This window comes from Aplidium turbinatum, chromosome 12, assembly GCF_918807975.1.
Source record: "Aplidium turbinatum chromosome 12, kaAplTurb1.1, whole genome shotgun sequence".
In the NCBI taxonomy this organism is placed as follows: domain Eukaryota; kingdom Metazoa; phylum Chordata; class Ascidiacea; order Aplousobranchia; family Polyclinidae; genus Aplidium; species Aplidium turbinatum.
In genome coordinates, this window is record NC_137483.1 from 14,288 (window position 1) to 25,963 (window position 11,676).

An 11,676-nucleotide genomic window follows, 5' to 3' on the forward strand; every position below is an offset into this window, starting at 1 on the left:
CTTCATTGCATATCACTCCTCACAATATTCCACCACGTTAAAGCCTAATGGTGGATTTCGCCTTATAGTCCGTATTTAACGGCTAATAACTTCTAATGTGTGTACTTTTTCACCATAGTTCTTATCGTCAACCTAATAAAATAACTGCCTAAGTCATTTTTTTGCAAAAATGAGATATTTATACAAAAATGATTGGTAACGCAGAGCGGTTGTTTTGACTCGGTCACTTTTTCAGATTGTTCACTACAGAGTATAGCATGCTCAAAAAATGAAAATGCCCAAGTCATGAGATGGACATAGGCAATTTAATTTCTTGCCTAAGTCATTTGATTTTTGCTTTGGCAAAATGACTTAGGCAGTTTTTTATTAGGCTGTCATTATGTGAAAGCGATTCAGTATTAAATTATCTTTCTCATGAGGTATAAAAGATCAATTTTAGACGATTTCAATTTTTTGGCCTATGGGAGCTGCTGCCATTATGGAAAAACGGCCATAACTCACTATTCCCAAAGAGGAATCATCGGGCTTTTTTTTGGTGACTCCACATCACCAATCGAACCTCCTGACAAAGTTTCAGCTTAATATTATTATTTTCCTGGTCAAATCATTCAGCGACTGGACTTCAAAGTAGCCCATGTTTCTAATACGCCGGACACCAGAGAATACGCTGAGGGTGCATTGTGCAAACCCTAAGCGTTTGAATGACACTAACTTTGCAAGAACTGAATTTTCTCATCTCGCAATAAGTGCTGCGTTTCTATTTCTTCAATTTCAAAGCAATCATAATTTTATGCGAAATGACATCACGTAGAAACAATCAAACTCTGCATCTCACAATAACCAGTAAAGCGTTTGGTGACAATGATTTTATTTGCACATATTATGACTCATCAATTGACGAGTTAAACCCCTGCGTTGGTTTGAATCCAAGAGCGAACGGCACTGTTCTTGGACCATGCAGATGGATTGGTTGTTCCACAACCACTTGCTCCCCAAGATGTGTTTCCAACAAGAACCCAACTGCCGCCATCGTTAACAGCAAGTGGACCGCCAGAGTCTCCCTGTAACAATAATCATAAGGATTCGTAATGGTTAGTATTGTTGCATCAGGCCATAAACTTGTTGAATGCTACAGTTAAATTTGATAAAAAATCACCATATAATTTTCTTCGATGAACATTAAACGTTCAGAGCTTGTTATTTTGTGAGATTGAAAATTGATTTGTGGCGTTTCATGATCTTCCAGTTCAACAAATACAAAAGCGATGCTACATTTTGCCCAAGCAAACATTTCAATATGGTGATTAAAATGAAACATTTTAAATACAAAAGGTGCAATTGAAAAATTCGTTCTTTCGAAGGTACAATAATATTTACTCACGTTGCAAGCACTGTTGGTATTATCATTGGCACACTGCATGCGAGCTGTGACTTGACTTCCCCATACAGCTTGGCAGTCCTCTTCAGAGATGAGATTGGTGTATGCGTACTGTAAGTTGTCGGGAATTTGACCGAAGATTCCACCACTGGTCTTACCCCATCCTGTCATCAAAGCTTGAGTTCCTGCAGGGTACTCCTGGCTGGCAACAGTGATTGGTTGAACCTACACACAACAGAAGCTTGAAAACATAGGAAACAAAAAACACAATTGCCACTTTTTGAAATTGACAATTATGGCTCAAAAATCTTGATTCCAATGTTGCCGTTCAAAAGTTAGAAAGTTTGCAATATATAGGAATTCATTCATTGTCTAAGACCTTGGGTTCTAAAGGTCCAAACTAAAATGAAGTGGTTCAAATATTTTAGAAGTATGTTAAACTGTGAGATTAGCCAAAAGCTTGAGTTTTGCTTTCAAGAACATGATCGTTGCTTACTTCACAATGTAGATAGGCTACTAACGACTGGTTTCAGCCTGATGCTGCGAGTTCGCTGTGCAAACAGCTATTACAACAGCGGACTCACAGCATCAGGCTAAAACAAGTCGTTAGTGTCTACATTGTGATGTAAGATATAGGTGTGAACCAGAAAATAACTACATTAAATAATAATTCTCAATAAATACAAAAAAAAATTGTGGAAATGCTGTGACAATCAATTGTCTAAATAAGCACAAAGCGTTGTTGGAATGAACGAACGTAAGGAGTCTCATGATAATAAAACATTGAACTTATTTACCGCACTGTTCAAACTGGCTCCGGAGATTGTGATTATAGCGAAATCGTAATCGATGGTTCGAGAGCTGTATTGAGGGTGGCAAAGGAAATTTGTAGTATAGAAGGATTGTCCTGGGTTTTTGTATTGTGTTGTTCCCAAAACCACAGTGAGCGAGCTGAAATATTCACATAATTTGAGGATCGTTGTCATACGAAACTATTGCGGGGTTTATTGAACCAACTTACGATTGGCTGCAGTGGCATGCTGACATCACTTTTGTTGCCGAGATGAGGGATGCTCCACAGAAGTGGGATCCACTAACTTGGAGGGAAGCTTGCCATGGAGCAAATGATGTTGATGTCACATCACTTCCACCGACTACTCTGTCGTCTGGTCGAACTGGTGAAACTGCAAGGAAATTGAAAGTCTAAAAGTTCCATTTCAGTCCAAGAATAGGCGTGTAATGCTACGGACAAAAATCAGTTCGGAATATTTAGAATTTTCACTTCAATTGATCTTGTAGAATCTTATTGTAGATTGAACTTGTCAACGCTTTATAAAATAAGAGGTTACAATAGTAGCTTTTAGCATTTTGTTACACCAGCTCTTTATCCTATGAACTTCACTATCGACTCACCTGCTGCAATGAGGAGAAGAGCAATGATGAACTTCATTTTGAATATTGTTCAGTTTGTTTTCAACTACAACTGTGCTCGACTCTATGCTGCCAAAGCTTATATAGAAAAGTTGTCCGACTTCATTGTGTGTTTTGTTATTATTTCCGAGTTATATTAAGTCTATGCACGTGACGCGTTCTCACGGTGACGTTCAACCATCGTGAGAATGCAAACAGATGTCGCTCATCTTGAAGCTCAACTGGGAACAAGGGAGCTTGCCTAGTTCAAAGTAGGAATGTAGAAAACTTATATTGCACATTACGACGAAAGATTTGACTTAAAATTGAAAACCACTACAAAGTTAATTTCGGTTTTTGCAATTTATATACAGCAGTTTACCGAAAAAGCTTTATAGATCCGAATTTCCCAATGCCTGTCCATGTAGAATGTAGATTGTTCTTAAACTAAGCATAATAAAAAAATAAGCTAGGCAAAAAAAAATTATCGAATCTTTTCCTATACATCAAAGGCTTATGCTTGGCTGTTTTATCTAAAACCATAAAACTAAAAGGTTTATCAGTTGCTTTATGGTAAATCGATTTTACATTTATTGGAGGTAACACCTTTTGCGTAATTGTCTGCAATGTGTCTGATGTCTTTAATATCAAAATTACCGAAAAAGACAAAACATCTAGTATTCTTTCGAATGTATTTTGGTACGTCGTAGTATGATTGTGTTAAATAGATACAATTGCAATTGTTGTTCCGAGACATTGAAAAATATTCTTTAACGTTGTTCATGTTCTTTGAATAAATTTTATGTCATCAAAAACCACCACTCCTGGAGTTGTATTGTCAAGTTGTTCTACTAGAATCACGTCCTCAGTGTTTAACCCTTTGAAGGTTGGGGGGGGGGGGGCTGTCAAGCGCGACTACGAGATTTCTTGAATTTTCCTAACTTTTGTTTACCTCTATTGAGCTGAAATTTTGAGCGAATAAAGGTTGTAAATTGAGAGATATAAGGCATTTCTCAGCACATCCTCTGAAATATTTCATATTCTATTTATATGTTATTTTGCATTATTATATGCTATTTTGCATTATTATATTATTTTGCATGAAAAATATAGATTCAAATTGAGATTATGTAAAAAAAAATTTAATCACAACATTGCAATGCATGTTTTTCATTACTCTACCAAAAAATAATGTGTGAACTCACGCTACAATTACAGACAAAAGTCACCTCAACATTTCAACGTACATGAGCAGTTCTAAAATTCACATAGTTTTAATTTTCGGATATGCTCAGCATAAATAATTTTACAAAGTAAATCCAAAATATTGAAATCGTGCCATAAAAAATAACAGAGATATCACTCCTAAAGCATAAGAAGAATCGACAGCCCCCCCACTCCCCCCCCCCCCCCCCAAACTGAGCAAGACTCCAGGAGCCCAACCTTCAAAGCGTTAATATTTCAGCAAAATCAACAAGACTGTACTTTGCTTGGTCGGGGTTAATTATATACACACAACATTCATCATAATTCATCCACTTTTTTGCATATTTAAAAGATTATTGTTTTTTTTCCTGACCGGTAGACCCAACAATCATAAAATGAGAGTCTGGGATCAACGGATCATGTTTACAAATATCCTCGGTTATTGCATTATCGTAATTAGTTATTTCCATTCTTTTATTAAAAGACAATCACAAAATTCGGAACCATATCCAGGGTAAATGTAGTCACTCAGGTTCCCCAATTAAGAACAAAAGTATCCAAAGCAGGAGACGAAATGTTTGGTGAACTTGACATCTGGAAATACCACAACCAACAACAATACAGCAATACAGCAGGTATCTTTCGCAATGTTCGATGCCACCACCGAACTCTGGGCAGAATATTGGAAGAGGTTTAACACCTTTGAAGCAGCACATTCAGTCGCACAAGACAAAATGCCGCAGGTTTTTTTCACCAATTAATCACCCCCAATCTACAAAACGTTAACAAATTTGGCTGCGCAGAAAACAAACCCCAAGGAAGTCAACGATCTCACCATGACGGAAATTACAAATTACATGGCTCAACCATTCGACCCAAAACGCTTCATCGTGAGAGAGCGATTCCGTTTCTGGAGCAAGATGAAGCGCAAGCCCGTTGAAACAGTTCAAGAACTAGCCGTCCGCATACGCCAAGTAGCTGTCACCTGTGACTTGTCGTCTATTTCTAACCCATTAGGCGAGGGATGTCCAATCTTTTATTATAGTGGGTCGCATTGTCTCTTGAACTAATTCAATGGGCCGCAGAAACTAAAACATTTCAAGAAAAATGGGTACATAAAGTAACAATTAAAATCCATTAATTTCATCTTTGAAAATGGGAATAAATAACACATACATAGAAAAAAAGCAAAAATTTATTTCTACAATATCTTTGACATTGTTTTCCAGTTAAGATGTTATCAACATTTTGCAATTTACATTAACCCTATTCGGACTAACGGGTGGACCGGTTCCGTCTATACCTAAATTTCCGTCTATACCATTTCGTTACATTACTACTTATATACAGTGTTACGTCGTATTTGTCCGTAATAAGGTATAAAAAATGAAAATAATGAAATGAAAAGTATTTATTCGTATTTGTTGTCCGCGTACTGGAAAGGCACCACACATGGAACAATCACTGCAGTGTATCAGAAAGCAAATGTTCCAGGAGAAGTAGTCGCGCCAAAGCTCGAACTTACTGCAGGTAAGAACTTATCAATCCTTTCATATCATGTGCACATTAAGCCATGTGCCAAGCCAAAACCAGAACTTGACAACAGAGCACGGAGGTTTGAAGCCAACACAACAGGTGTTTCTCAGTCAAATGAACTGACCCAGTTATAGGGTGGGTCACAGCATCTACTTTGTCCAGAGCAAGAGAAAATGATGAACAGAGCAAGATCCCCGGATGGGCAGGATACAAGTCACTCATCTCATCTTGCCAACCACTCACTCACGTTGGTGTACTGCCCCTGCTACCTGAATTTGCTCACGAGTGGCCTACTATGCTGACTGTGATTCTACAAGTATCCCAGCAGAAGACGTTAGTCGTTGGTCAGGGGTACCCAACTGTGATAACCTTCGACATGGCCCTCTACGAAAAGGCAGTATAGTTGCTAGACGCACGGGTCGACCTGAAAAGAGAAATTGTTTCCAGACTGGGTGAGCTGCATACTGTGATGGCTGCACTAAGAGCTCTCGGAACTTCCATAGAGAACTCTGGGGTTGATGATGCCTGGATCGAAGCCTATATGTGTATAGATCTGCGATCACAAGACAAATTCTCAAGTGTGCGCACTACAAGAGAACTCTTCGTGCACACATCCACACTTACATAGCTTTGTAAAACTGGCCTTGGATCAGTTTTTCACAAAGAAGCCACATCTGAAGATTATCTGCTTAAGATCAGCAGATAAGGTCCAGGAGGCATGTACATTGTTATCTGATAACAGAAACATTACTCTTGAATCCATCTCGACTGCTCATGACCATCTGGAACGAATCCTCATAGATGAAGATGTGATGCAGCAATCGAAAACATGGGAAACGGAAAAGTCCTCTAATGCGATGTTCAAGTCAATGATGAACTATGTTCACTGTGTGGAAACGATCTTATTCTTTGTCGAGGCATCCCAGAATGCAGATCTCAATCTCCATTTGCAAGCTGGTGAGGAACTGAATAAGCCCTAGATCGGATAAAGTACAAGCGACTTTGGCCACGGTATATTGTAGATATGCATGACCTGAAGATCAACCACCCAGAGACTTGGTGTGAACTTCAAGAAGGCAATGTGTCTGTTACCAAGGGTGAGATCCCATTAGTGTCCATTGGTGCAGATCGTGCATGAGAGCAGTTCAACAAGATGATGAAAGTCCGCTCTGGACTAATTGGCATTTCTAACAACACGAATGCCCGGCAACGGTTTTTCCTGGCTGCACCAAAGATGTCGCGCCTCTGAGAAAAGTTCAAAGAGCAGTTTAGAGACACTTCTTCCAAAAAGAAGTCACCCTGAAGTACAACCAGCCATTGTCAGGAAAGAGCATGAAGCTGATGACAAGATGAAAACTACCATACTGAGTCACGTAAATCCATTCACAGTTGAAGGTGATGAGTTGTATATATAACTTCATCACACACGCATGCGTTCCACAAGAAACTGTCAAACAGATCCTGACCGTCGATGAGCAGGGACAACAGCTCTACAAAGAGTATGCTGCAGAACGCATTAATGGTGATGTCAGCTTATGGGCACCAGTTAAGTAGCAGAACAACCCCATGTACATGTCAAAAAACAAGAAGCAAAAAGTCAAGGTTCGTGACCAGTCAGTCGATCTGAAAGAAACAAAAGATCCCTACGGGCGCTTCATGGTCCTATCCAGATCAAGCTGGGACATTGACCAGAAGAACGCTATCAGTAACTATGAGTTCACCCTCACACCAAGAGCACTATTCGCTCCAGATGGATCAGTTCTACCATGCACTGATAAATCAAAGCTCATCCATTGCCTGCAGCATCTGGTTGAAACTGATGGAACAGAGCATGATGCGCATGAACCAGCATCGGGTGGACAAAGAGTTGACACTGCTAATGCAGAACTGTTACCATCGGCATCGACACGTACAAGTCTGACTCTTTGAAACAGAAAACTAGAGCAAGACGACGAAAAGACAAAGATCCCGTCTAATACCAAATCATGGATGACACCAGAATCAAGCACATATACCACTAGTAGGTTCCTGTCCCATGACCAAACGAAAGCAGATTTGACACAGCATCTTGCTGAAGAAGTAATCGGATACAACAAGCATTCTCCAAAGGTGGTGATAACTTCAGCGTCAGGCCACACCAGAAGCAATCTTCAAACATCACGTTTGAAGTGAACAATCACGAAGAAGCTGACACCTTGATGATCTGCCTCGCAGCATCACAGCGGAGTCTTGGTGCGCAGTTAGTCTTCTTCAGTCTGGACACAGATGTTCTTGTCCTTGCTGTTGCAAACTACGACCAACTCTGCAAACACTCGTCCATTTCCATGCTATCAGGTACACTGGTGATCGCATCAATATGGAGAGCTGTAGGACAAGAGAAGGCAAAAGCATTACCCGTATTCCATACTTTCAGTGGAGCTGATAATGTTGGCAGATTCTCAGGATTGGATAAAACCAAGTGGCTCCAACAGTACTTGAAGGCAGGATTGGAAACAATCAGTGCACTAATACACTTACCTGAGGACAGCACACAATCTCCGAATGTTAAAGAAATGCTGGCAGCTTTGTCTGCACGATGTAATTTACTGCCCGAAGGGTGTCCACATAAACAACAATCCAGAGATGGCACCTATTTTGCAAGAACTTGGCGGAAAATCAAAACTTTCCTCCAACAATTGATACATTAGAGGAGCACGTTGAACGCGTGCGAGTTCAGAGTCGTGTCTGGTGTCACACCACTGTCATGTGGCAACAGCTCTTTGAACCACTTCGGCATGGCTACCAGTAGCATAAAAGTGGGATTTCACCTATCACCACAAAGATTCTACCTGCACCATAAGCCATTATTCAGCTAGACCGATGCCAATGCAAAACCAACTGCTCAACCCAGAGATGTTCGTGTCGAAGGAACAACTTGACCTGCACCGAGTTGTGCCTGTGTGGGATAGACTGCGAAAATGACGTTGACTGTAATGCTGGAAATAAGACTCAGGACAGCAGCTGTTGGAAAATGTTTGTCCAAAATAGGACAGTGGCGTGCAGGCTTGCTTCTAATGAATTTCTTAGTCAACATAACTTAGTACTAGCATGTTATTGTTGAATGAAGTCTATATCTCAACTAGTAAGTAGTAATGTAACGAAATATAATTTCGGTGCCCATTTTGAAAACCAATATGCCGGGTAATTGCAAAGTGGTTAACGCTTGGTATCTAGGTATGCTTCTAATGGGATTTCTTGACCCTTAAAACATAGAATTAGCATGTTTAATAAAGTTTCTAAGTCTATTAGGAGCCGAGATATATCAAAATATATATTTTGCGGCGGCCATTTTGAAAATTCAAAATGGCGGCCAAGCGGACATCTCTGCAAATGTAATCAATGTTTTTCGGATTCCTCATGATCTAAGCTTTCCGAAAATGTATAGGTTTGCTAATCTCCAAAAAATTTGAACGAAACTCTTTTTTTTGACATAGTGAATCTGACTTGTCATTTTTGTGACTTGTCTTCAAGTATGCTCTGTACATTTTAGTTTACACAAAAGCAGAAAAAGTTAGTTTCATTAGCTGTTGGAGCTTTTTTCACCAAAAATGACAGAGGTTCTCAGACAACAAAATCTGTCATTTTTACGTTGATTCAACCTCTGTCGACGTTGAATCAATTTAAAAATGACGGATTTTGCTGCCTGGGTTGAAACTTCATTAGAAGTTTGAGGTTAGAATTGTGTCTAATGCTAATAGGTTATCTAATATATAAATTGCAAATTACAAACACTGAATAGAACAGTTTTTTTTTTCTTTTTTTATGCAAGCAGGATTGCAGTTTAACGTAATAAAGTTTCATGAAATAGTAACATCAAGCTGTGCATAATAACACAATCGAGATTAGTCAACATCGCTTTGTTTTGTAATCTTGAAACCTCATTTTTTATTGTTCTGCATGCAAAACAGCAGTTTGAACAAAATATAATTGTTACAAAATCTCCTCAGAACGGATTTAGAACAAACATCTAGCATAAAATTAGGTTAGGTAAAAGAAAAGCTCAAGCTGCTGTGCAAACATCGCTGTTTTCAGAACATATTGATTGCATTCATTCCTTTGTCTGTGCTATAAGAATGCCAGGAAAGTTACAATTGTTTCTAATTGTTTTTTACAAACAGTATGGTGCAACCAATTTTCACATAAATACTCAGAAAGCCCATCATGTACATTCATTTGTGAGAAAAATGTGTGCATGACATTCAACCACACTTCAAACGCGCAACATGGCTCGACAGCAATTTTCTGCAAGCGAAGTAGTCGAACAACAGGAAAATTCTTTTGAGGAAAATATTAACGATGTGCTAATGTCTGATTCTGATGAAGAAATAGATTATGAGCTGTCGACAGAAGTGCTTAATTTAGAGCAAAGTAATGTGGAATCAAATGCTGGTAGTAGAAGAGATTACAAGTTTCTAAACTACGAGTTCAGGATATTACTTCGGCCTTGAATGAGGAAAACTATGATTACGTAAATGTACCGCATACAACCGCATTTTGTTATATTCTGGACACATGGCGGGTCAATGCCAGCACAATTTAGCTATGAAAAAAGGAATTGATCCCAAAACTCAAAATTCTTTTGATTTTGGTTGGGAACTTGCAATGATGCTGATCAAACCGCACATACAAATGCGGTCACGGTGCGACCTTCAAAAATCCTTTCTAAGCAAAATAGTTACTATTCTTGGATGCGAAGATCAAACTGATGTTGCTTCAGCAACTTGTCTCAAAAGAAGCAATTTCCTACAAAATCAGACAAAGACAGGCGTTGCTATTTTTCCAGCCCTCCAATCACTGGCTCACCAGCAAAGAGGAAAAGAAGCAATTTGTCTAAAAGTAAAAAACATTGCCAGCTGTGTGTCTGTGCTATTAATGTGACGCAGGCTTGTCCAGAGTGTGCAATAAATATTGATGTTGAAGAGTAATGGATGCAAAGTTTTAATTTATTCTCAAATGTTTGCAACAAAAATATTGTATGTTGTTCACATTCCATTTTGAATGTATTTTGATTTAGAATGATTTGTGAAAAAAAGCTTTTGTAGCCAACTATAACATTTTGGCACCGGCTCTACCACTCAGAGAGTTATACTCTATTCTTTGTTATTGTTTATTATCCTTTCATAACTGTTTGATGCAATGACCGAAGTTCTTCTCAATCCTAGTATTTCCATCAAAGATGCTACAGCTTTTCCTCAGAAAGTTTCCATAATTTATCGGAGTTAGTTCAGCAATGTAAATTTTTTTTTTTTTGGCATCCAGTTTATCAATAGGCCTACATATGCTCAATTACGAAATCTTCTTAGATCGACCCTTTGATTTTGTTTGCTAGCTACTGTAGGTATGTCCATACTCAACCGGGAAGTTACCGCAGTCTTCAAGTGCAATAAAGCAACTTTCACCAACGGGGCAGTAGCTCACTGTTCTCAAATTAGACAACTACAGTTGAAATTTTGAAGCACCATCAAGTTAGAAAATGTTTTCAGAATAATTTGGAGCACAATGAACTCTTAGTGAGTTGAATATGAAAACCACACAAATGCAATAAAGCTTGACATGCAAAATGAACTTGCAAAACTTGCAATGCTCTAACTACATAAGATTTCGCTCAATTGCTATCAAAAAGCTTTAAAATGGATGTACTCACTTCTCTTTGTAGCGCATTAATATTCTATACGTAATAATATTTTTTTAATATAGCACTTCTCTTATTTGCAAACTCTTGTCAAGCCCAAATTCAAATAACATAGGTTTGCTTGCAATAAAGCAACATTTAGCAAAGTTGAATCAATATGAACTAATTATAAGCACTAGTTTGATCTCGATGAGTGTCATAAATAAATTTAGTTGAATTTCTCTCAATCCGTCGACAACACTAGAAACGATATATGCCAAAATTTTCTTTTGATGGAATTAATTTTGAAAAAAAATATTTTCTCTAAGCTAATATCATCTCTAAACTAACATCAGCTTTATGTTCAAAAACCAATGCAATTGCTTTGGCTGGGAAAGTTTTGGTTTATTCGCCATCACAATTTGTTACCGAATTTATTTTATTGCTAAATCAATCTCACCTTAAATTTCCAAACGTTAACGTAGGCCTACACTGT

General features: G+C 38.4%; 1 protein-coding gene across 1 annotated transcript; it reads right to left on the minus strand.

The window, feature by feature from the left end:
* Positions 1-857: 857 nt before the first annotated feature.
* On the minus strand, positions 858-2,862 carry LOC145781140 (trypsin delta-like). Its single transcript, XM_082592903.1, has 5 exons — positions 2,792-2,862; positions 2,400-2,562; positions 2,176-2,329; positions 1,382-1,603; positions 858-1,061 (listed from the first exon to the last, which is right to left on the minus strand). Exons 1-5 carry the CDS (start codon positions 2,826-2,828, stop codon positions 903-905), a joined length of 735 nt encoding a protein of 244 aa, XP_082449029.1. The 5' UTR covers positions 2,829-2,862; the 3' UTR covers positions 858-902.
* Between the last annotated feature and the right edge of the window lie 8,814 nt (positions 2,863-11,676).

Coding starts and splice junctions, on each gene's coding strand:
- LOC145781140 (XM_082592903.1), bottom strand. CDS start 2,828: ATGAAGTTCATCATTGCTCTTCTCCTCATTGCAGCAG. Junction 2,563..2,791: donor TCTTCTCCTCATTGCAGCAG/GTGAGTCGATAG, acceptor ATTTCCTTGCAG/TTTCACCAGTTCGACCAGAC. Junction 1,604..2,175: donor GAGCCAGTTTGAACAGTGCG/GTAAATAAGTTC, acceptor TGTTGTGTGTAG/GTTCAACCAATCACTGTTGC.